The sequence below is a fragment of the Puma concolor genome, chromosome B3 (assembly GCF_028749965.1).
Source record: "Puma concolor isolate L17-30 chromosome B3, mPumCon1.1.hap2, whole genome shotgun sequence".
Taxonomy (NCBI): Eukaryota; Metazoa; Chordata; class Mammalia; order Carnivora; family Felidae; genus Puma; species Puma concolor.
In genome coordinates this window covers 130580847-130605486 of record NC_141672.1, presented here as the reverse complement: position 1 = coordinate 130605486, position 24640 = coordinate 130580847, and the positions used below count along the sequence as shown (strand labels likewise).

The following is a 24640-nucleotide window of genomic DNA, read 5'->3' as shown; positions in this document are numbered from 1 at the left end:
GGCTCTATCCCATTTAGTCAGCATTTGTGGGACATATAATGGCACAGACATGATGGTATCCACAAACGACTACGTAAAAGGAGCTTGGCAAATGAAGACTGACTAAGGATTAAAATATAATGGGACAAACCCTACAATACAGGAAAGAGCACAGTGAAGAGAATACGAAGCATGTTAAGATCTAATGGTTGAGAACAGTAGGGGAAGGCTTCACAGACCCGACATTTAAGATGGGGCTTGATGAACAATTATGTACGACAAAAGGTTGTGCTAAGACAGTGGGTGGGGGGAGACCCGACAGGTGAGGCTGGAGAAGCAGGTTGGGGCCAATTGCACAAGGCCCTGCATAACCTGTTTGAGTCTGTATTTTGTTTCAACCAGTTTGTCAATTTCACCATCCTAGCATGCTGGGAATGCCAAGACAATTTTGAGGGGTTAAAGGTATTTTGTTACTAATAATAGCTGAAAGGCGCTTCATTGGCAATTATTTAAAAACCAAATTTGAACACATTTCCAAATAATGTTCAAGATGCCAGCCATAAAAGAACACATACTTAATGATTCCCTTTATAAAAAACAAAACCAGGCAAAATTAGTCTATGTTGTTGCAATTTGGGATGGTTACAAGTGGACAGTGACCAGGAGGGGATCCCAGCAGGACTTCTGGGGTGCCAGTAGTTTTTTGATGTCATTACTGGTTCCACAGGTATGCTGTTTATGAAAATCTATCAAGCCATACACTTATATGTGGAACTTGCTATATCTGTTAATATTTCTAGTTAAAAAAATAAATTAGACTCATGATACTTTGTGCTTACTTGGAGACACATTATATGTTCACTTAAAGAGGTGGAGCTACAGGCTGGGAACTCATCACGCCAAGCATCACTAGTTTGGTCTTCGTTTATGGGCTAACTCAGAAGGGCTCTTGGATACTCTGAATGGCCAAGGATAGCCAACATCAGTCACCTTGACCACTAATAGGACTTCATGAGTGTCTGACAAATTGACTTACACCCAAAGGTCAGAGACTGAAATACCAACACTCAGTATACTTAGAAGATGGCCTCTTCCCTCATTTTAGGTCTAACAAGGGGCTGATGGTTCCTTATTAACTTTATAGAGAAACACTGGTAGGTCAAAACCACAACAGTATAAGCATGTCTTTTAAGGCATTCAACATGTATGTACCTTTAGGAGCATAAAGAATCCAGTTTGTTTTTTGCTTTTCTTAAATAAAAGGTTACTTTCACTAAAACAACAAAAATAAAACTATGCACCCAGTTAAAAACAAACAAATAAAAGAGTAAAAAAAGATATGCAACGAGAAGCCAAATCTCCTTCGGATTGGTTTCCCAAGGCAATCAGTTAGGACTTTCTTATATAAATGTTTCGTACACACAAAAGCATATATAAATGTATAGGTGCATTACTCCTGTCCCCTTCTTTTCTTAAACAGATGGGAGCCCTATATATTCACTTGTTTTTTCCTGCAGATCCTTCATCTCTGTAAACATGGATATAACCCATTGTTTCCACAAGTATAAAGTCTTCTATAGAGTATACATGTTATTTAACCAGGTATTTCTGCTTTTTTTACAATGTGCATCGTACATCTTTGAATACACATTCTTTAATATGCTTTTTAAATTATGTAGAAACTGCCCCAATGTATACCAACTGTTACCAAACTTGCTGACTTCTGCATTTCTTTTTTTTTTGTTTTTTAATTTATTTATTTTGAGAGAGAAAGAGAGTGTAAGCAGGGGAGAGGCGGAGAGGGAGAATCCAAGCAGGCTCCACACGGACAGTGTGGGGCCAGAAGTGGGGCTGAAACCCACAAACCATGAGATCATGACCTGGGGTGAAACCAACTGAGCCACCCAGGCACCCCTTGACCTGTGCACTTCTATTTGGTTAACATTAGCATCTCATTGCTGTCTCAGTTAGCAGTCCTCTTTTTAGTTCCACTGATCTTTCCACTTCCACCTGAATGAGTACTAAGCCTGATACAGGGCTCTATCTCATGATTGTGAGATCATGATCTGAGCTGAAATCAAGTTGGATGCTTAGCCGACTGAGGCACCAGGGGCACCTTACAACGATTTTAAATAGAAGTATTATCTAGTGATTGAAAAATGTGTTTTAAAGAATAGACTCCTTTTCACAGAACAGACCATACACCTACATATACAGAGATAGTCACTGAGATTTTAAGTTCTTATGTATCATATTACATGTAAATACCTCAGAGGGAAATAACAAATAACACTGGATTAAATAGTGTCATTTCCAAAACTCACATCTACCCAGAACCCGTGACTGTGACCTTATCTGGAAATAGGGTCTTTGCTGATATAGTAAGATGAGCCCATACTACACAACAGCAGACCCTAATCCAATGATTGGTGTCCTTGTAAGACGGAAACTGGATAGACACATACAGGGAAAACCTCATGTGACAACAGAGGAAGAGACTGGAGGGACACAGCTCCAGGCTGAAGAATACCATGGAGTGCCAGCAATTGCCATAAGATAGGAAGGGGCAGGGAAGGTTCTTCCCTAGAGCCTTGAGAGAAAGCATGGCCCTGTTGACTCCTTGATTATGGACTTCTAGTCTCCAGAACTATGAGAGAATAGATTTTTGTTGTTTGGACCACCAAGTTTTGTGGTAATTTGTTACAGCAGCCCTAGCAACCTAACAAAATGACCAACCCAAATTTGAACCCTGTAAATTTCAAGTGATTTATCAGGTGACTTGGCATTTGATGTATATTTGTCAGTCACTAGGTTACTTCGAAAGGACAAAAAGATAGACTTGATTTAGAGAATGCTTATGAGGGTGTTTTGGTTTTTTGTTTGTTGTTTTTTTACTATTATCTCATTAAGGCACAATTTACATTAGGGAAAAACAGCTCCTGGAAATAAAGTGCTACCGTTTTACAAGGCATTCATACTCTCATTATATATTGCCCTGATACGTTTTAACAACTTTAAAAGTGCTGTGGGATTATACGGGAAAAGATTTTTCTTCTGCAAGCGGTAAACAGCACTTTGTAGCTCCTCAAAGCACTTCAGTGTTTTGGAAGACAGTCCCACTTCAGAGACGTTATTCGGGACTGTATCCCAATCAACGGAGAAGAGAATATTAGATTGTTTGGGAACCAGAGGCCTTGACTGAGGCTCGAGGCTCACTTCTTTTTCATCCCCACTTGTTCCAACTGTGTCCTGAAATTTCTTCACTGCTTCTTGGTGTAAAGATACTTGTTTACTGTTTGCTGAACGCTGGTCTGTGCCTTCTACCTCAGAATCATCAGAGCTGTCATAATCTACCAGACTTTGAGAAGCTCGTGGGGGAGACGGGCTATCAGCCAGGAGCGTGGCGGGGGTCTCCTTGGGCATCACAAGCTGGTTCAGAGGTTTGGAAGAGGCATCAGAAACCCAGGAGCCAGAAGCACGGGCATTTCTGTGATTACCAAGAGCAGCCGAAGGTCTCAGTTCTGTTTGGTTGCTGCTCGTGTCTTGGACAAGTGAGGGGCTACAAGCACAGATATTTATGTTGTCTTTAGATTTGGTTACATCAAAATACTTGCAGATCGTGAAAAAGTCAGTCCAGTCTTTTTGTAGTAACTTTAAATATTTAACAAAATATTCAAGGAAACAGGTTTCTGATGAAATCAAAAAGTCAAGAAGAACTGAAGCATCAAATCCTATATTTTTTAGTAAGAATAAGAAGACGCAGTGTGGATTATAGCCATATTCATGTGTGTGATGGTTGCACATTTCTTTTTCTTGGGTCAAGCTTTCAGCAGCTTTACATTCTCTGAAAATAAAGGCAACAGAGACCTCAGATTAATGACTTTTTACAAAAATAACAGTTTTAACAGATATAATTCACATACCACAAATTCACCTATCGGATTATTTTCTAATCTATGCATTATCTTCAAAGAAAAAAACATCAAAACAATCTCTTCCTCTACAAACTCTATATAATAACCCAAGTCAATAAAATAAGTAAAATTCAGGGACCTTGGCAGTACTAGTTATTGTCTGCCAAAAAAAGTCCTCTGTCTTCCTGTCTTGACATCAGAGTTCCTCACGCCTACAGGTAACTAATTGCATGGAGTAAGGTGGGGGCTGGAGACTGACCTCCTTCCTTTCCCGTGACCCAGACCGCCAGTCAGAGTGCCTCATGCTCCTGGCTACAATGACTGCTTCCTTAGATGAATCTGTGACCCAAGCAGGCTAATCAGATCCCCCCGCTGGGACTTTTGCTAGAGCTATTAACGATTGGAACTGTAAGGCTGGTGTCAGCTGGGCACTGCCAGCAGCCCTGCCTGAGAATGAGTGCAGAGAAGAAGAGCGATGATCAATGACGTGACTGTATCCCTGTGTATACGGTGACGTCTGATGCCAACATGACCCTCTGGAATTTCTAATTTTGAGCTAATAAATTCCTTTTTTTTTTTTTTTTTTTGCTTAGACCAGTTTGTGTTGGTCCTTTTACAGCCAAACAATCTTAACAGATACAACTATATTAGGAAAAATACGTAGGGCATGAGCACATGCCTCTCTGGACATAGTGAAATTAAGAAAGTTAGAAATTTAATTCAGAGGCTTCCTCCTTCCTGAGGAGTAAGAAGTCAGCTTTGAGCACAACCAAGATCTATTTTAATAGGCATGTGTGTTTTCAGATTGAATTTGTGTCTCACCGTTTTGGAGCCTAACTCAAATCACATGCAGGAATTTTGTGTTCTTGATTAGAACCTTTTGAAAATTGGCCCCAAACACTTACAGTCTGAAGGCAGCCACTGCCAGCAGGGCCATAATACAAGTCAGAAACTGGCAGCGTGACACTGTGCCGTTGGTCATTAGTAAGAAATCCCTTTCTCTGAAGCCAAGAAAGAAATGGAAATAAGGCAAATACTTTAGGACTTTAATAAAGCAGAGCAGAAATAGTGTAAAAGGTCATCAGTTATTAACTCCGTAGCCGATTACAGCTATTTGCCACGGGATGATATGACCCCATGTGCAGCTGCTTTACTAAAGCAGAAACAGGATCAGCGGAAACCATGTCATCACTAACAAAACTTCATGACCAATTTCACATATTTGCATCAGGTTGGTATCAGCCTCAGTGCAACTGTATACTAAAATAAAAATTTCGAGCTGCTGCTTTGGTTACTTACACGTTTGTACTCACCTTTAAAAAGGTGAAAGTCCTAGAAGCTCATTATGGGAAAGTTAGTCTTGGGGGTGAAAAGCATTTTTGAACATCGATTAAATTAAGGTTCGGACAATGGTACTAACGTACTCCTGATCGCACAGGTGAAACTGATGAAGCGTAACCAGAACCCGAGTTTTCCAGCCCCCTGGTCTGGTTCTACTGCCTTAGATCTGCCTACCCAGCCAAGTTTTCATAATGAGAACTCAAATGTAATCTCATTTTCATGTAGGGCAGGGTTAAAGAAAGGAATTGGAACTTATAAGGAAACCACAAGATTGTTACAGATTTTTTTTTCCCCCCTTAATGATGGAAAGTAAACAGTATGTCCAGCACATTATTAAAAATGTTTTCTGCTTTCCTGGCATGTAGTTACTACAATTACTTTAAAATCTACTGGCCTGATCAACGTTAGGTAGATGCCCAATGATGCTCTGGCAGCTTCCACCATGTCATCGTCTTGTTCTATGAAGACCCTGGAGATCCACTCACATGCATTGTGTGGCTGAAGGGAGGGCTGAAGGTGAGGCTTTAAGAAGGTCAGTAACTGAGCCATGAAATTCTGTAAACCAACTTCAAAAAATGCAAATTTCAAAGAGCAGGCAACAGCTCAGGAATGCATTTATATCTTGCTACATAGAAAGCTATAGCATTTCAAGTATTCCAACATGCATTATCATCATAATTCACACTTTTCAAAAATCCTGTGAGGGATGAGCTCTCTTTTGCAAATTAGGAAACTGAACATCAGAGAAAAAGAAGTGACTCATTCAAGAAGATACAATTAAAATGTACAACCAGATCATCTACTTGCCGCAAGTGCCAAATAATGGATGCTCTCTGAGAAGCAAGAGTTACATGAATTCTTGCTAGAAACATACAAATGAAGGAGTAGCAGACAAAAGAAATCACTTCGCTGGAAGCTGCAGCTGTCTGTTACTAGAAGCGACAATGCAACCAAGAAAAAATCATTTTGCCTTCAAAATAACAGGAAAAAATTTTGTTTAAATATTTAAAGTATTAAAAGAAAGACTACTATCAAGCACAAAAACCAAAAAAGTTTTGGGGAGTTGTAACCGCAATTTAAAACTCTGACTTGTAGAACATATGCCACCTAGTGTTGTAAATTATAACTGCGCAGGGTGAGGATGGTATCTAGGATGTAGTAATTACACCGTAAATGGTCTCCATTCAAAGCAACGCAGGGGCTTACAATTCAAACCGTTCAGTGAAACTATATGTTGCTTGTTTAGAGACATCTACTATTCCTTTTTATCACATGAAATGGAGGACATGTCTTCCGCAACACCTAAATTAAATATTCTACTTTAAACAGAAGTCCTTGGAGTTACGATCCTGAATATTATATGTAACAATTTCTTTTTATTTTTTTTGTTTATTTATGAGAGAGAGAGAGAGAGAGAGAGCGAGAGCGCGCGCACGCGCGCATGAGTGGGGGAGGGGCAGAGAGAGAGGGAGACACACAATCCAAAGCAGGCTCCAGGCTCTGAGCTGTCAGCACAGAGCCTGACATGGGGCTCGAACTCACAAACCATGAGATCATGACCTGAGCCGAAGTCAGACGCTTAACCGAGTGACTCACCCAAGTGCCCCTATATGCAACAATTTCTTAATCAGTGTAACTTCTCACGTTAGTTTCAATTCATTTCCTAGTTATCCATTATCTACATTAGTAGTTACCCCAATTTTATGAAGCAGAATATGAATGAAATAGTACAAATATCTTAACTGAACAGACTTATAGCACCTGCCTTGAGGCGACTCAATAACACCTTTTTAACTTTTGTCATTAATTATACTATATGAATTCAGTTTAGCCCACAAAAAGTTGACTTGTTTCTTCTTTTTTTTAAAGCTTATTTAAAAGAGAGAGAGAGGCAGAGAGAAAGAGGAAGAGAGACACAATCCCAAACAGGCTCTGCACTGTCAATGGGGGGGCTCGAACTCATGAATTGTGAGATCATGACCTGAGTGGAGATTAGATGCTTAACTGACTGAGCCACCCAGGTGCCCCAAAGTTGACATGTTTCTTAAGGGAATTCTAATTCTTTTTTTAAAAGAAAACTTAATAAATTATAACTATGATAACATGTAGATTAGTGAAGTTATAGTCCTAAGATTTGATAATTATGAATTATTTTATATCACTAAACAATTACTCGTCACTTTGCACACAAAAGGAATTCAGAGAATTACCTTTCATTTCATTTGCTGAAGCACAGTTTTGAAACTTGATTTCTAAGGATTTAATGATAAGTAGGCTTGCTGCTCTGAGGATTACATGATCTGGACCAGGGACACGCTCATGTGCAGGTTGAACTTCATCTCCACCGAAGAAGGGAGGTTTTCCGTGGACAGACAATGTCCTCAATAAGCCCAAATCCACAGCTTGCAAAACAGCATCAGCTAAAGCCAACATGTCTACACCTAAATGCTGATCTGGTGGCATCAGGGCAGGGCCAGATCCCCGACACAGATCTTCACCCACTTTCCAGAGAAGGCACTTTTTGATGAATATGATGAACTTCCTTTTGACAAAAGCCTGAACAGGCCAGGTAATAACACCTAGCACACAAGAGGGTTTCAAAAATAAAATCCTCTGGCAAGTGAAATGTAGCTTCAGATGGACTCTGGAAGCTATAAGAAGTTCAAGCAATTCCAGGGAACATATCAAGCTGTTTATTATTTTAGAGGTGTCTTGGCAGCTTTCAAAATGCTGAGAAAATAAGGAATTGTAAAAAACTTCAAAAGCAGTGTCAAAAAGAGTCAGGAACTGCTTTAAAATTTCTGCAATGATAAAAACAGTAATATCAACAACAAGAAAAACAAAGCCTTCTTAAAACACAATTTACAATTCAATTTTTATAAATACTATCACTTTACACGATGAAAAATGGATTTGGATTATTTCACTCATGTGAACAAGTGAAGATACATAGGATAACGGCTAATAAGAGGAGGTTTTTATACACAATGGAATACTACCCAGCCATCAAAAAGAAATCTTGCCATTTGCAATGACGTGGATGGAGCTAGAGTGAATTATGCTAAGCGAAATAAGTCGGTTAGAGAAAGACAAATACATAGGATTGTACTTGTATGTGGAATTTAAGAAGCAGAACAGATGAACACAGGGGAAAAAAGAAAAGGCAAACCAAAAAACAGACTCTTAACTACAGAGAACAAACTGAGGGTTACTGGGAGAGAGGTGGCCAGGGGGATGGGCTAAATGGGTACTGGGGATTCAGCTGGGCACTTGCTGGGATGAGCACTGGGTGTTGTATGTAAGTGAGGAATCCTGAATTCTACTCCTGAAGCCAATATTACACTATTTCTTAATTAACTAGGATTTAAATAAAAACTTGAAACAAATGAACAAACAAAAGAATAAAAGCTAATAATCAGGGTTAATTATCCTTTTTACAAATATCAATAGCATCAGACTATGAAAGGGATACATAATAATAAAGAGGTTTAATTTTTGTCTTATGTTTTATTTTAAAAAGGTATCTTCAGTCAAAAAATTTGGAGGGAGAGTCTTTAGTTTTTCATACATGAGGACAGATCAGATGCTGTAAAATAAATTTTAATCTTCATTATAAACATCACGCCCCTTGGGAGCAAAAGAATGGCATTTATGGGGGACCATAATTTGTACCTGTTTTTTGTGAACATGTGTCTTTAAAGATTTCCTTTATTATAAAAGTAAGGGTCCAGAGGCAGTACACTGCTTTCTCATTTTCAGGGTATTCAGAAAGATTTGTCTGGCAAAAAGCAATCCAGGAATTACTTAATGCTATCTACGACAAAAAACAAAAAGTAAAGTTATAACATAAAATTTTCTTTATAATTACAAATTACCTATTATATACAACTCCATATAACATTTCTTATTCTCTTGGGGGAAAAAAAAAGCAGAGTATTTGGAAAACAAGGACACAAATATCCTAATATTCTTCAACTAAAAAATTCAACATGCCATAGAAATAAAATCTCGACAGTGAACATGAAAATATTAGCAGTGATGACTTCTAGGTGGTAGGATAATGTGTGGTTAACGTGTGGTTTTTATTTTGTTCTTTACACTTTCTCCCATTTTCCAGATTTTCTACTACAAATACCACCTTTTTGTATTTAGGACAAAAATGTTGAGAAAACAGCAAGGAATTATAGCTAAAATAAATCAGTAGGTGCTTACATTTATTAACGAATTCTGAGATAAGAGAAAAATCTGATGCTGTTTGTTTGTATTTTTTTTTTTTTTTTTAATATTATGCTGAGGACCATTCTTAGAATTTATTTACGTTAAACCTGTAAAAATGGTCTTGGTCTTCAGCAGGGGTTCCTAAATCTTTCTTTGGAGACAAGGAAGCAGGCCTACCTGCTCCTCTGAGAAGCTGAAGAAAGTTATGGACTGACTTGAAACCCATCCTTGAGGTGAAGAATCTGATTTATAATGATTTACAACATCTTTAAGACTCTAATCTTTGATACAAGTCACTATTATATTACTCCATTCTTACACTTTTGTGGATGTATGTGTTCTTAGGTGAGCAAACATTTTATTGGTACAAACATCTGAAGGGGAAAATCGAGGGCCAAAGAACAATTTTAAAGAAACTATAAAAGAAGTAACATAATTTGATTACTTATCTTACCTCTTCTCTCATTTGGAAATACAGAAGTAGTGCAAGGCACTTGGCAGCCATGTGACATAACAATTTATCCGAGTTTTGGAACATACAGGTCTATGGGAAAACAAATAAGTTTATCCACCATTGCCAAATGTTGTCAAAACTTTTGTCCTAAAAATCTGCATCTAAAGAAAAAAAAAATCCACAAAAAACAACTGGCTTACTAAGGTTGAATCGATGTCAGAGGATTTGAAAAGAATTGTAATTATATCTCTGTATTTTTCCTTTGCGTGGAAGTCAGTTTCAACAGACAATATTCTGGTTATCATCACTTTGATTACTGTTAACTGAAGGAGCATGATTTCTCGGGCGCTGCACGTCGGAGAGTGTCTCTTCAAACACACAGACACTACGGAAATGGTACCCAACGTGGTGCTGGGTGGCTGGTGCCTGCCTTGGACACCACGGCGGTTCGAGCATTCTGGAGAAGTGGCTGTAGAGCAATCCTGAGCTAAAACTGCTGGGTTGAGATAAAAGATGTATTCCTGGCTCTCATTTTCAAGTGTGGCTCCCAGAAGTACCTTCTTGTAGAATTGTTCTAACACTTCAAAAAAAGCTTTCATTTTGGCTGCCAAAATACATCTCATGAGAAAGCTGACGACTCCAAACTGTAAATATTAATCTTAGAAATGCGATGAATCTCTAAGAGGGTTCTTCGGTGAAACCTAAAATAGGAAAAATAATTTTTAAATTACAAGTGTTATATACATCGTAGTACAAGGGAAAGGCATCTGTTTCCACTTAATCATTAGTCTCTCAAAGGTAAGGACGACTGCTTAATTTCTAAAATGGAAAACTGGTAATAAGAACATTATTTTAAGACCATAAAAACGAAATGCATGCTTTCTGTAAGATTTAAGGCCATAAAATTATTTTTAATTTTATCGGAGCAGAAACTTCACCTTCCCTCTAACATTTTTCAGTGGGCCACAGGGCTTCTCAGCCTTGGCACTGACACTCGGGACTGGATAATTTTGTTATGGGGAAGCTGGCCTGCGCCTTGTAGGCGGCATAGCAGCATTCTTGGCCTCTACCCACTAGATGCCTATAGCACCTCCCTTGGGGGCAAACCCACTCAGGCTGAGACCCATGGGGCTCAATTCCAATTCATTAACCTTCATCTCAGGGGCACCTGGGTGGCTTGGTTGGTTATGTGTCCAACTCTTGATCTTGGCTCACTCCGATCATGATCCCATGTTTTGTGGGATCGGGCCCCATATCGGGCTCTGTGCTGACAGTGTGGAGCCTGCTTGGGATATTCTCTCTCTCTCTCTCTCTCTCTCTCTCAAAAATAAATAAATAAACTAAGAAAAAAACACTTTACCTTCAACGTACAGATGAAAACCTAGTTAGATAGTTATGTGGTCAAACTATTGTGGTTATGATGATTAATTCCCAACTTGAATTTAGTGATAATATAAAGATCCTTAGTCACCGCTTTCAACATTTAATAAAAAATTTAAAAATGCCATCCCAAGGAAAAAACAAGATGTTAATAAGCAAAAGTAATCCAAACGGGAGCACACTGTACTTGTAGCTGGATACAACTTTAGACATTCGGGTGTCCCTGACTCTGACACAATGGAGACCAGCAAGAGTGGGGAGAAGGGGTCAGGCATGGCTTATAAAGCAGGGAATATGGACAATCACTGATAGATGAATAGAACAGAAAATATTACGAGTAACAGGAGTATTAATGTAGTTACTAAAGAGCAAGATGATGAGGAAAAATTTAGGATCTTGGCAGAAACTAGAGATTACTGAAAATCCAATGGAATGCTGAACCTCAGGAAATTATCTGATCCTCTGGGACTCAGTCCTTTCATAGCCTTTGAGCTATTTCACACCTTTGTAAGTTGTAGATTACTGATAGCAATGCAAATAATTGTTGTCTTACAACATGCAAATACAAGACTACACTGTATTTAACTAACTTGAGAATAACGGGGAAAAAAAAGAATGTAAAAAAAACCCCACTAAAACGGGGGGGGGTGGGAAGGGGGAACCCCCAAATCATGTAAATAATTGTCTGGGGAGGGGCAACCCTCCCGTCGGTGGGAAAAGCCAATTATGTTTTCTATTTGTAAATTTATTTCCACATTTCTTACTCCATATAAACTCATGTGGCTCTTTAACTTTTCCTCTTTAGGCCAGTTGTGACATTTGCCTAGTTCTTTCATTAGTTAACGAGTTAAATACAATTGCCGATAAAGTTCATTGTGTACTGGTGATGATTTTGTTGTCTGACAATCTACCCTTAAATAAACTCCACAGCCTTGCCTCATCTACTCTGGCCCATTTATAAATGCCCTGCCCATCTTTAACCTCAGTCATCCCTGGAGGAAACCTACTAGGAGTCCTGTCACTTACTTTGGGTTGGTCTCACTTCTACAGTATGGCCCACTGACTTGCCCCTGCCTGGTCTTTAAACCTCCCTCACTACAGGTTTCTTTCCCTGGCTTAGCTTCTAGGGCATTTCAACTCCTGATTCCTACCCTCTCCTCCGCCAAGATAACTGCCTTGTTTTTGTCCTGTAAGTATTAAGAAACCTGTAAATTTTAATGTAAAGTTATGAGTGAAACTTTGGTTAAGTTTCTCTGAATCCTCTTTTCAAACTGTGGCATACATCCCACATCATTTGGAAATGTAAGTAATTATCGGTAACTTTGTTCTATCTGACAAAGTTCAGTGTTATCTGTTACCCTGAACACTGTGCTCCCAGAAAGCAAAAATGGTTAATGTTACAAGAAAGTGCTCACCACATTCCCAGATAGGACTGCCCTCCATGCTTCCTCATTGACTCCCTTGTTTCATAAAAACTCACATTCTCTCCTTCTTCTTTGAGAGGTATTCTATTAATGAACATTCTCCCTTTTGCAATAGCCTGAATAAACTTATCTTCTTAATTGTCTGGTGAGTTCCGTCTGCCACAAATCAGAAACTAGTTTTCATATTCTACTTCAAAGTCCATTTCCATTGTATTTATTTTACTTTATATTTTAGTTACGATAGTAACATTTCTTCCCAATAAAACCAATAACATCTTTTACTTAAGTTGACATAAACTACTGACACTTTTGTATGTCAAATATCCTATGACAATAGACTATTTTAGGTTTTAACTAATAGCACATGTGTGAGTGTATTATAATTTTTAGCCACAAAAGAAATTATTTTTATTTCAATGCTACAACAGTAAAAACACTTCCAATAATATTTCTATATATCTTATAAGTTCTTGAATTTTTACCATGAATGAGACTAAGATTGCTGCTAATCAACCATTTTTGACCTAGGAAAAGGGCCATTTCAGCACTCAAAACTGAAGTGGATACCAGTAAATGAATAAATAAACAAACAAATGAGCAAGTGAGCATTTCGGGGGGGATATGGGCTATTTTCTGTCATAGTGGGACCCAGGTTCTCTGGTAAGCATGGTCGCGAGAAATCAGGTCTAAAAGTTATAAACTTTCAATCAAGGAGAGACATTTTCAAAATGACTCTTTATAGACAGAGGAAAAAACAAAAGCATCAACGGGGGCCCACACATGCCAGGCAGGTGTAGCAGGGCCAAGGAGAGGCTGCCCCGAAAGGTGCCACTTTGGCACATTGATTATTTCAAATAAAAGTTACTTAAGAGATGGCCTGTCAAGAACGCTCAGACCCTCCTCCGCTGTCCCTGCCAAAGCAGGAAATAAATCTCCCATGAGAGGTGTCCTCCCTGTATCAGGAGGTAGAGATGCCCTTACCTCTAGAGATAGGGAATTTAGAGCCAAGAAGGCTGTATAACAACCCTTGTGACTTTTTACTAATTTATTACCCCAGCCCAAATTCTCTTTAGAATTCCTTACTAATAAAAGCTCCCGAAGTTAAGTTTTCTCTGTCCTGTTACTTCTTCACAGATTTATTGTCTCTTTGTCTAAAAACTATAAAAACTGCTTATCTTGGTCATTTCTTTAGGCGTCCTGGTCATTATTGGGCCTCTGTGCACACATCATAAAACTTTTTTTCTGTTAATCCATCTCATGTAAATTTAATTCTTAGTCCTGCTGGAAGGCCTTGAAGCTTGAAGGATGGAGGAAGAATTTTTCCTTCCCTTCACACGCACCAAATGAATGAAGAGGACAGATGCTAGGCTGGTTCTTCTGTGACTAAGCATCAATCTTTCCTCATGACAATGTCTTTTCAAGTACTGGTGCTGGCCAAAGAAACCTGCACTGAAACAAACGTCTGTGAGCAGCCTGTGGAGAATGATAGCTTTTTTTGTGAAAGGAATTATAGTATTACATGAAAGGACAAATCCTGCAAAAACGAACTAGGGGATTTGACCAACCACACTTTTTCCCCCTGAAGTGTCATTCCAAGGTTGGTACGTCTCAAGCTCATTACCAGCCTGGGCTGGAGGAAGGCGTACCCCTCAGACAAGCTTTTGAGCAAGCCATGCTAGATATACGTGAGAAATATGTCTAGCTTGAGAAGGAAACAAATATTAGGAAAGGTCTGTTTGGGACAGTAAATGGGTAGTGTCTTTCAAAGAGTTTTTTTCAGAAAAGGCCTCTTGGCAGAGGAGAATGAACTCCACCACCAGACTCCCTAAGGGAATACCTAGTATAAGCATAAAATTTGCCTCCAGTCTCTCTTTTACTGTTGAAGTGCTATAAATGATTTGAATTGTGTATTCTATTCCTAATAAACTGTGTTTGTCTTAATATAAAAACAATATATTCCCACTCATCTTCACATAAAGTCGATGCTTTGGGAATAATAATTGTTAAAGTTTACTGAGTGCCTACTATGTACCAGACACTGATCTAAGTGAGTGATAGTTTCACAACAGATTTATGAGGTGGATAATTATCATACCCATTTTACAAATAAGTAAATTAAGGCAAGGAGAGATAAAGTTAAAGAGTTAAGTGGCAGAGTCAGGATTTGAACTGACAAAGTCTGATTTGAAAGCCTGGGGTCCTCCTCAAATTTTGTCTGATGCTCCAAGCCTCAGGACAATGGATGAACAGAGGAGCTCTAATAAGCTTCCAAATCGAAAGCTTTGTGAGTGAAAATTCACACAGACTAATCTTCAACACTTTCTAGATTTTCTCCCATAATACTGTAAAGCAGAATACCTATTCTTAGAATGATTTTCATATGCTGCACAAAATCTAAACTCAAGGTCAATTACCAAACAACTTCCCAACGCAAACCAAGATTACTTTTTTCAAAAGACACTCAGCAACCAAAGGTTAAAACACTAATCAGGACATCCATTTGATTGAATTTTTATATTAAATTACTTTCAGAAGATACATCAAACCCAAGATGAAAAGCCAAAGTATCCACACATCATATATCAACATCAGCCTATCAACGGTTAAAGGCGGTATAAATATGAGTGATTAAGACCTTGATTTTACTTCACTTAAAATAGTTTCAACTCTTCACAAAAACTAACTCAAAATGGATCATGGGCTTAAGACTTAAAATAAGACTTTAGGAAAAAAGAAAAAAATAGGAGAAAAATATTTGGGATTCAAGGTTAGGCATAAAGTTCTTAAACTTGGCTCCAAAAGTACAGTCTATAAAAACAAAATTGATAAACCAGACCTCAACAAAATTAAAAACTTTTGCCCTGTGAAAGACCCTATTAAGAGTATGAAAAGACAAGCTATTGATGGAGAGAAAATATTGGCTACTCACATATCCAACATGGCGCTAGTATCTAAAAATCTATAAAGAATTGTCAAAACTTAGTATTTTAAAAGATAATAATAATTAGAAAATGGGCAAGAGACATGAACAAACCTTTCCCTGAAGAGGATATACAGATGGCAAATAAGTGCTTAAAAAGATGTTCAACCACATCAGCCACTGGGGAAATATAAATTAAAATCACATTAAATACCAGTATCATTATAACTGAAATAAAAATTAGTGACACCAAATTCTGGAGAGGATATGGAGAACCAGACCACTCTTATGGTGCTGGTGAGATTATGAAATGGTACAGTCACTCTGGAAAACAGTCTAGTAAAGTCTCTTTAAAAAGCTAGCATACTCTTAACCATATGTTCCACCAGTTGTGCTCCTTGGTATTTACTTGAAGGAGCTGAAAACTTATGTCAACACAAACACCTGCACACAAGTGTCCACAGCAGCTTTGTTCAAAATTTCCAAAACTTGGAAGCAATTAAGATATCCTTCAGTGGGTGAATGAATAAAGAAACTGCGGTACATTCAGACAATGGAATCTTATTCAGTCCTAAAAAGGAAGAGCTATTGAGCCATGAAAAGACACAAAGGAACTTTCAATGCATAGTATTAAGTAAAAAAAATCAATGTGAAAGGCTATATATTGTATGATTCCAACTATAAGACATTCTGGAAAAAGTAAAGCTATGGAGACAGTAAAAAAATCAGTGGTTGCCAGGGGTTGGGGTGGAGGGAAGGGATGAACAGGGAAGCATCCCTATTAGGGCAGTGAAAATACTCTGTTTGATCCTATCATGGTAGATACGTATCATTATATCTTTGCCCAAACACAGAGGATGTACGCTACCAAGAGTGAACCCTAGTGTGAACTATGGACTTGGGAAGTAGGTTCATCAATTGTAACAAATGTACCACTCTGATGGGGGGGTGTTGATAATGCAGGGAAGGGCTATGCATGTGTGAGGGGCAGGAGGTATATATACAGGAAATCTCTGTACTTTCTGATCAGTTTTGCTGTGAACCTAAACCTGCTCTAAAATAAAAGATCTTTAAAACAAAATAAGAAACTAAACATGCAACTACTATATGACCTAATAATTACACACCTGGTCATTTATTCCAACAAAATGAAGACTTACATTCACACAAAAACCTGTACATGAAAGTTCACAGCAGGTTCATTTATAATAGCCAAAAACTGGAGATAACCCAGATGTTCTTCAATAGATGAATGGTTGTCCTGTGGTACATCCATACCGTACTGGAACGCTACACAGCAATAAGGAAAGAACTATTGATAAATACAATAATTTGGATAGCTCTTACGTAATTAAGCCAAGAGAAAAAAGCCAATCTCAGAAGGTTGCATATTGTATGGCTCTACTCTTGAAATGACAAAATTAGAGAGATGGAGAAGAGATTAGTGGTTGCCAGTGGTTAGGGAGGGCCCCTCCCGCTTAGCAGTAGGATTATACAGGCCAACACAAGGGATCCTTGTGACCATGGAAGTGGTGAGAGCAACACTAACCTGCTGTGTGTGATAAAATTGCATAGGACTAAATATACATACAGATAAATGAACAGAGGTAAAACAGGAAATCTGAACAAGATCAGTGATTGTACTAATGTCAATATCTAGCTTCTGATACTGTACGATAGTTGTGAAAGATGCTACCATTGGAAAACTAGGCAAAGGGTACACAGTCTCTCTCTGTATTATTTCTTACACTTGCATGTGAATCTACAATTTCTCAAAATTAACAATTCAATTAAAAATATCATAATTTCAGGGGCACCTAGGTGGCTCAGTCAGTTAAGCATCCAACTCTTGATCTAAGCTCAGGTCTTGATCTCAGGGTCATGAGTTCAAGCCCCATGTTGTGCTCCAAGCTGAGCATGAAGCCTACCTTAAAAAAAAAAAAAAAAGAAGAAAATATAATGATTTCAGCTACAGACATCAGCCTTCTGATCCCAAGCATTAATATGCATAGAATTTCATTAATATCAACTTTATCTAAATGTAAAGATATTAGAACTTTGATTCTGAAAATTCCTAGAGTGAAAACTAAGCAGAATGGCATTTTAAAATGCTAAAAAGTATTTAAAAAATATTTTTTGTTTATTATTTGTTATTGGGAGAGAGAGTGCAAGCAGGGGAGGGTTAGAGAGAAAGGGAGACACAGAATCTGAAGCAGACCCCAGGTTCTGAAGTGTCAGCATAGAGCCTGATGTGGGGCTCGAACTCAGTAACTGTGAGATCATGACCTGAGCAGAAGTCGGATGCCTAGCTGACTGAGCCACCCAGGCGGCCCTAAAAAGTATTTTCTTAAAAAATATTCCTAAGTAAGGGGCGGTGGCTCAGTCGGTCAAGCATCTGACTTCAGCTCAAGTCATGATCTCGCCATTCGTGGGATTGAGCCCCATGTTGTGGGGCAATGCTGACAGCTCAGAGCCTGGAGCCTGCTATGGATTCTGTGTCTCCTTCTCTCTCTGCCTGTCCCCTGCTCATGCTCTGTCTCTCTCGCTCTCTCTCTCTCAAAAATAAACATTAAAAAACCTTTTTTAATATTCCTAAGTAAAAAATAGGTAGAAATTTTAAGTGCACAGTCTATTCATTAGAAAACATTCTGCCATCACCCGATATCAAAATTATCAAAAACCAAGCTGCTAGTAATTTAATCCTTTTTTGTATGCAGAAAATAAAAACAACAACAAAAAAGGTGCCACTATCTCTTTACGATTTTCTTTAGATAACCTATATATTTAAATTCAGAACACAGAAAAATAATTACTTTCATGGTCATTGTTATAATGAAAAAATGATTTCTATGTATGAAAAGCTACTATAGTTTGTCAATTGACTGAAAAACTCAAAACTGGGCTTTGGCCAAATGCAACAGTAAGTTCAAATCTGATCATAGCTCCACAGGTCACTGAACCTACATTGCTCCATTAATGAAGATGCTGTGATTCTAAAGGCAGAAGTTGAGACTTCTAAACAAAGGCTATCCTTCCATGATTCTGGTTTCTGTCCCAACTAAGACAGCAATCATTATGTCTAAACAAACAAATGAACAAACAAACAAATAAAATGAGTCTAGTTAGAGTCTACAGAAAGTTCAAGGGTGATGCCAAAGTCAGGGGAGGCTGAGGAGGGTGGCTAAGGCACTGACAAGGCCTGGAAGACAAAAGGAACATAGCTGGTGAACTGTGATTTCAAGAGGACCTCCCTCCCCTATAAAAGATGGACGCAGAAGGGATATCTTCCAACAGCATGTCGCGTGCTTTGCCCTCCTAGTTCTACTCTTGATCTTTCTCCGTGCCCCAGTATTCTCCAATATTGGAAGTCCTAGGTAGAGCAATCAAGCAAGAAAATTAAATTAAAGTATCAGAATTAGAAAGGAAGAAGTAAAACTATCTCTATTTGCAGATGACATGACTTGACATAAAGGAAATCCTAAAGACTCAACCAAAAAAATGTTGGATCGAATCAAAGAATTCAGTGAAGCTGCAAGATACAAAATTAAATATGAGAATGAGTAGCATTTTGTTACAGTAACAACAAGTTTTCTGAAAAAGAAACAAAGAAATTGATCCCACATGTAATAGCACCAAAAATAAATAAACAAACAAAAACATTTAGGAATGAATGTAACTAAGGAGGTGAAAGATCTCTGAAAACCACAATGTACTGATAAAAGAATTCAGAGACAAAATACATGGAAAGGTATCTCATGTTCACGTATTAGAAGAATTAATATTGTCAAAATGTCAATACTACCAAAAGTCATCTATAGATTCAATGCCACCCCTATTAAGATTCCAATGGTATTTTTTAAAATAGAAGTAGAAAAAACACTCCTAAAATTTACACAGAACCACTAAAGACCCCCAAAAGCCAGAAAAAATCCTAAGAAAGAACAAAGCAAGAGACATTACAGTTCCTGATTTCAAGCTACACCATAAAGCTATAGCCATCAAAACTGGCATGAAAACAATCAGACCAATGAAACAGAATTGAGAGCCCTGAAATAAATCCCCACATATACAGCCAACTAATATCTAACCATGGATTCAAGAATATTCAATGGACAAGACAATCTTTTCAATAAATAGTGCTGAGATAATTGGATATTCACATGTAAAAGAATCAAATTGGATCCATATCTTACACTCACAAAAATTAACTCAAAATGAATTAAAGACTCAGATATAAGAAGCATGAAACTCCTATAAGAAAACACAGGAATAAAGCTCCTTGACATGGGTGTTGGTAATTTTTTTGATGACTGCTAAAGCACAAGCAACAAAATAAACAAGTGGAACTATGTCCAACTAACAAGCTTCTGCACAGCTGAATAAATCATCAGTAAAGTGAAAAGAAAACCTACAGGACGGAAAACAATATTTGCAAACCGTACATCTGATGTCCAAAATACATAACGAACTCGTACAACTCAACCAAAAAACCACAAATAATCCAATTTAAAAATGGGCAAAGGAAACAAAACAAAAGCAAAAATGAACTATTGGGACTTCATCAAGATAAAAACCTTCTGCACAGCAAAGGAAACAATCAGCAAAACTAAAAGGCAACCAATAGAATGGGAGAAGACATTTACAAATGACATATCAGATAAAGGGTTAGTATCCAAAATCTACAAAGAACTTCTCAAACCCAAAAAACAAATAATCCAATGAAGAAATGGGCAAAAGACATGAGAATAGACACTTTTCAAGAGAAGACACCCAGATGGTTAACAGACACATGAAAAAATGCTCAACATCACTCATCATCAGGGAAATACAAATCAAAACCACAATGAGATACCATCTCACACCAGTCAGAATGGCTAAAATTAACAACTCAGGCAACAACAGATGTTGGCAAGGATGCGGAGAAAGAGGAACACTTTTGCGCTGCTGGTGGGAATGCAAACTGGTGTAGCCACTCTGGAAAACAGTATGGAGGTTCCTCAAAAAATTAAAAATAGAACTACCCTACAACCCAGAAATTGCACTACTAGGTATTTATCCAAGGGATATAGGTGTGCTGTTTCGAAGAGACACATGCACCCCAATGTTTATAGCAGCACTATCGACAATAGCCAAAGTATGGAAAGAGTCCAAATGCCCACCAACAGATAAATGGATAAAGAAGATATGGTGTATATACACAATGGAGTATTATTTGACAATCAAAAAGAATGAAATCTTGCCATTTGCAGCAATGTGGATGGAACTAGAGGGTATTATGCTAAGCAAAGTTAGAGAAAGACAAATATCATTATGACTACACTCATATGTGGAATTTAAGATACAAAACAGATGAACATAGGGGAAGGGAAGCAAAAAGAATATAAAAACAGGGAGGGGGACAAAACATAAGAGACTCTTAAATATAGAGAACAGAGGGTTGCTGGAGGGGCTGTGGGTGGGGGGATGGCTAAATGGGCAAGGGGCATTAAGGAAGACACTTGTTGGGATGAGCACTGGGTGTTATGTGTAGGGGATGAATCACTGGATTCTACTCCTGAAATCATTATTGCACTATATGTTAACTAACTTGGATGTAAATTAAAAAATAAAAAATAATAAAAATAAATAATTTAAAAAAATAAAAATGGGCAAAAGAGCTAAATAGACATTTTTCCAAGGAAAATATACAAAAGGCCAACAGGTACGTGAAAAGATGCTCAACCTCACCACTCAGGGAAATGCAAATTAAAACTACAATAATGAGATGTTACTTCACACCTGTTAAGAATTGCCATCATGAAAAAGAGTTAACAAATGCTGGCAAGAGGTGGAGAAAAGGGAATCTTTGCGCACCGTTGGTGGGAATGTAAATTGGTGGAACCACTCTGGAATCTGGAAAGCAGTATGGAGGATCCTTAAAAAATTAATAACAGAACTACCATATGATGCAAAAATTCCACTTCTGGGAATATACCCAAAAGCATAAAAAAAAAAACAAAACCAACCTGAAAACATATCTGCACCCTCATGTTCCTAACAACATTATTTAAATAGCTAAGACATGGACGTGATGTAAGTGTCCATTAATGGATGAAGAAGTTGTGTAATATACATACAATGGCAAATTATTCTGCCATAAACAATGAGGAAATCCATTTGCAACAACACGCATGGACCCTGGAGGCATTATGCTAAGAAAAATACTATATAATCTCACTTATATGTGGAATCGAAACAAAAGAGCACTCCAAACTCATAGAAAAAGAGATAAGACTTGTGGTTACAAAGGCAGACAATGCAGCGGAGAGGAATTCAAGGAAGGTGGCCAAAAGATACAAACTTCCAATTATAAGTTCAATAAATACTAGGGATGTAAGGTATACCATGACGACTATTGCTAACACTGCTGTACGACATACAGGAAAGTTGCTAAGAGAGTAAGTCCTCAGAGTTTTCATCACCAGAAAAACATTTTTTTTCCTTTTTTTCATTTCTTTTTATTGTATCTATATGAGAAGAGGGGTGTTAGCTGCACCTTCTGCGGCAACCGTTTCACAATTTATAAAAATCACACCATCATGCCATATGCCTTAAACAGACACAATCGTGTATGCCAATTATTTCTCAATAAAATAGAAAAACAGTTGGCATCTTTAAGTGTTCAGTCCTCTATAGCCTCTCTCTTAGAGCAATTTCATGGATTCTCAATGTCTTCAATTATTATCTCTATGCTAACAACTCCAGAATCCAGTTAGGGTCTAGGTGTCTTCTGGGTGCTAATACCCAAGTATGCCCAGAGAGTTTTGGGCTCCAGACTCAAAACGCTATCAGAGAGTTGCACTTGGAGGTCCCACAGGCACCTTTAGCATAAATTCAGCTCAACTTCTAAGGTCCCTCAAACTTGTTTTCTCTTACATCTCACTTTAGGTGTATCTCCGAGTCAACCAAGCTAGAAACTCAGACATCTTCCTGGAACCCTTCCTCACCCCAATTCTCTCCATTTTCACAGCCACTATTGCAGTACAACACTTCTGCCCCCGACAAATTAACAGATTTTTCGCTACGTGGTTGTTTCTTCTCCCACATCACACCCTTCCTCTGAAAAACCCCTCCACCTTCCTTAGGAAAAAGTCCAAACCCCTGGACAGGGCTTAGAGGTCCTTCAAGATCTGCCTCTTGGAATCCCTTCAACTTTCTGCCCCACAAACTAAGCTACAGGATTTCTCTAAGGTCCTCAAAAACCATGCACTTTAAGGGTTCCCAAGCTTGGCCTGATGATACCTTCTGACTAAATCACATTCAACTTTCTCCCTCCCACGTTCAACCTTTAATGTGGAAACCTGCAGTCCAGGGGAAGGCTTTCACATAACCAACTCAGGATTAGGGGGCCGTGCCAAGTGCTCCCTCAGCCTATACTACACTATTTATCTCACTGCATGGTCTATAAATATTTTCTAGTTTGGTTTACCCACACTTTGACTATGGGCTTCCCTGGGCAGGACTGAGGTGTTTGCTTACATAAGCCAGTATGTAGCTCATGAGGAAAGCACCAAAACATGTACTCCAGAATGAAGAATAGTGTAGAAGACAACGTGGGGGGGGGGGGGGGGGGGGCGGGGGCGGGGGGGAGGGGGCGCGTGCAAATTCAAAGTGTTTGCAGCGACCCCCACCGGCCACACAACATCTTAATTTATCTTATTACTTAAAAGTAATTGGCATATTAAATTACTTCTTTTATATAATCAGATAGGCCTTTCTATGTAGACATTGGTGGTAGCCAAATGTTTGGTATATCAGATGGCTCAGTTTAAAATAATGTCAATGCTTGTTTAGATTACTCGAATAGCCTTCCAGATTTGCAGTAACCCTGCTCTCAGCTACAGTCTTTCCCCCTGAGCAGTCAGGGATTTTTTTCAAAAAATAAATAAGATATTGTGATTTCCCTACATGGCTTACAATGTCCTGCAAAGATCCGCAGTTTTTCCCACACCCCCAACCTTACTACCAATCATTCTCCCTCTTACTCACTCTGCTCAAGTACGGGGGTCTTCTTTCTTGCGGTTGCTGTTAAACAGCAAAGATTATTCCAGCATCAGAGCCTTTGTACTGTTGATTCCACCTGCCTTCAAAATTATCCCCACCCCATCGCCCCAGATCTTGGCACGGTTGGCCCCTCCTCATTCAGATCTCAGCTCAAATATCACTTCCTCAGAGACCTTTCCTGACTACTTACCTAAGATAGTCATCACATCCTAGTCAAACTCGATCCCATTATTTGCTTCACTTTCTTTATATCACCTATCCCTTTGTGATAATTTTGTGTTTATCTGTCTCCTATTTTAAAGCGAAAGCTCCACGAGGACAGGTGATCGCACCTCTCTTGTTCACTGTTGTCTCCCTACCGGCTAGAACCGTGTCTAGCCAGTTAACACTTTCTAAATGAATACACGCACTCAATAAACCCGTCCATCTCGCATTATTTTCCATTCTCCTTTCCCCTCCATTGTCAGAAATCCGCGAGGGTCGCTATCCTCGCAGGAAAGCTCTTGCAGCGTTACCACCGTTCCAAAGAGAGTCCTCTTCTCCTCTCCGGGAGAGGCAAGCCCAGCCTGGTCGGTAAAGGGGCCTCGGGAACCGAAAGACGAGCCACAGACCCGGCACCCGCCTCTGAAAAGCGCTGAGGAGGGGCGGCGACACAGGGTGCCCCTCTCCTCGCTTCCTGCGGACTGCGGCCACCCCAACCTTAGACCCTCTGACCTGCCTTTCAGTAGGCGGCACACATTCCTCCCCCGCCGCCGAGCTCCGCGGCCGCTCCCAGTTACCTGCCGGGGATCTGGCTTGGGAGACTCAGCCTGGCCACCACCATCCTAACCCACAAAAGCGCCCTCCGGGCCACCGTACTTCGCGGAAAGTATAAGCTAGTTTCTCCTTCCGCATGCGCAGAGGTCCCGTTCGGCGTACAGTGTCTCTTAGCAACGGCTTCGAGTCCCTCCGCCAGGGGCGGAGCATC

General features: G+C 38.9%; 1 protein-coding gene across 9 annotated transcripts; it reads right to left on the bottom strand.

The window, feature by feature from the left end:
* Positions 1-549: 549 nt before the first annotated feature.
* LINS1 (lines homolog 1) lies at positions 550-24556 on the bottom strand. 9 transcript variants are annotated; one of them, XM_086711405.1, is made up of 10 exons: positions 24453-24497; positions 23659-23694; positions 14051-14154; positions 12702-12866; positions 10107-10607; positions 9907-9996; positions 8907-9048; positions 7445-8035; positions 5629-5800; positions 550-3823 (listed from the first exon to the last, which is right to left on the bottom strand). In XM_086711405.1, exons 5-10 carry the CDS (start codon positions 10527-10529, stop codon positions 2941-2943), a joined length of 2301 nt encoding a protein of 766 aa, XP_086567531.1. In that variant the 5' UTR covers positions 10530-10607; positions 12702-12866; positions 14051-14154; positions 23659-23694; positions 24453-24497; the 3' UTR covers positions 550-2940. The 9 variants fall into 9 exon arrangements, with proteins under 9 accessions (XP_086567531.1, XP_086567528.1, XP_086567532.1 ...); XM_086711402.1 differs by having other exon boundaries at positions 14051-14159; positions 23659-24536; XM_086711406.1 differs by lacking the exons at positions 12702-12866; positions 14051-14154 and having other exon boundaries at positions 24453-24539.
* Between the last annotated feature and the right edge of the window lie 84 nt (positions 24557-24640).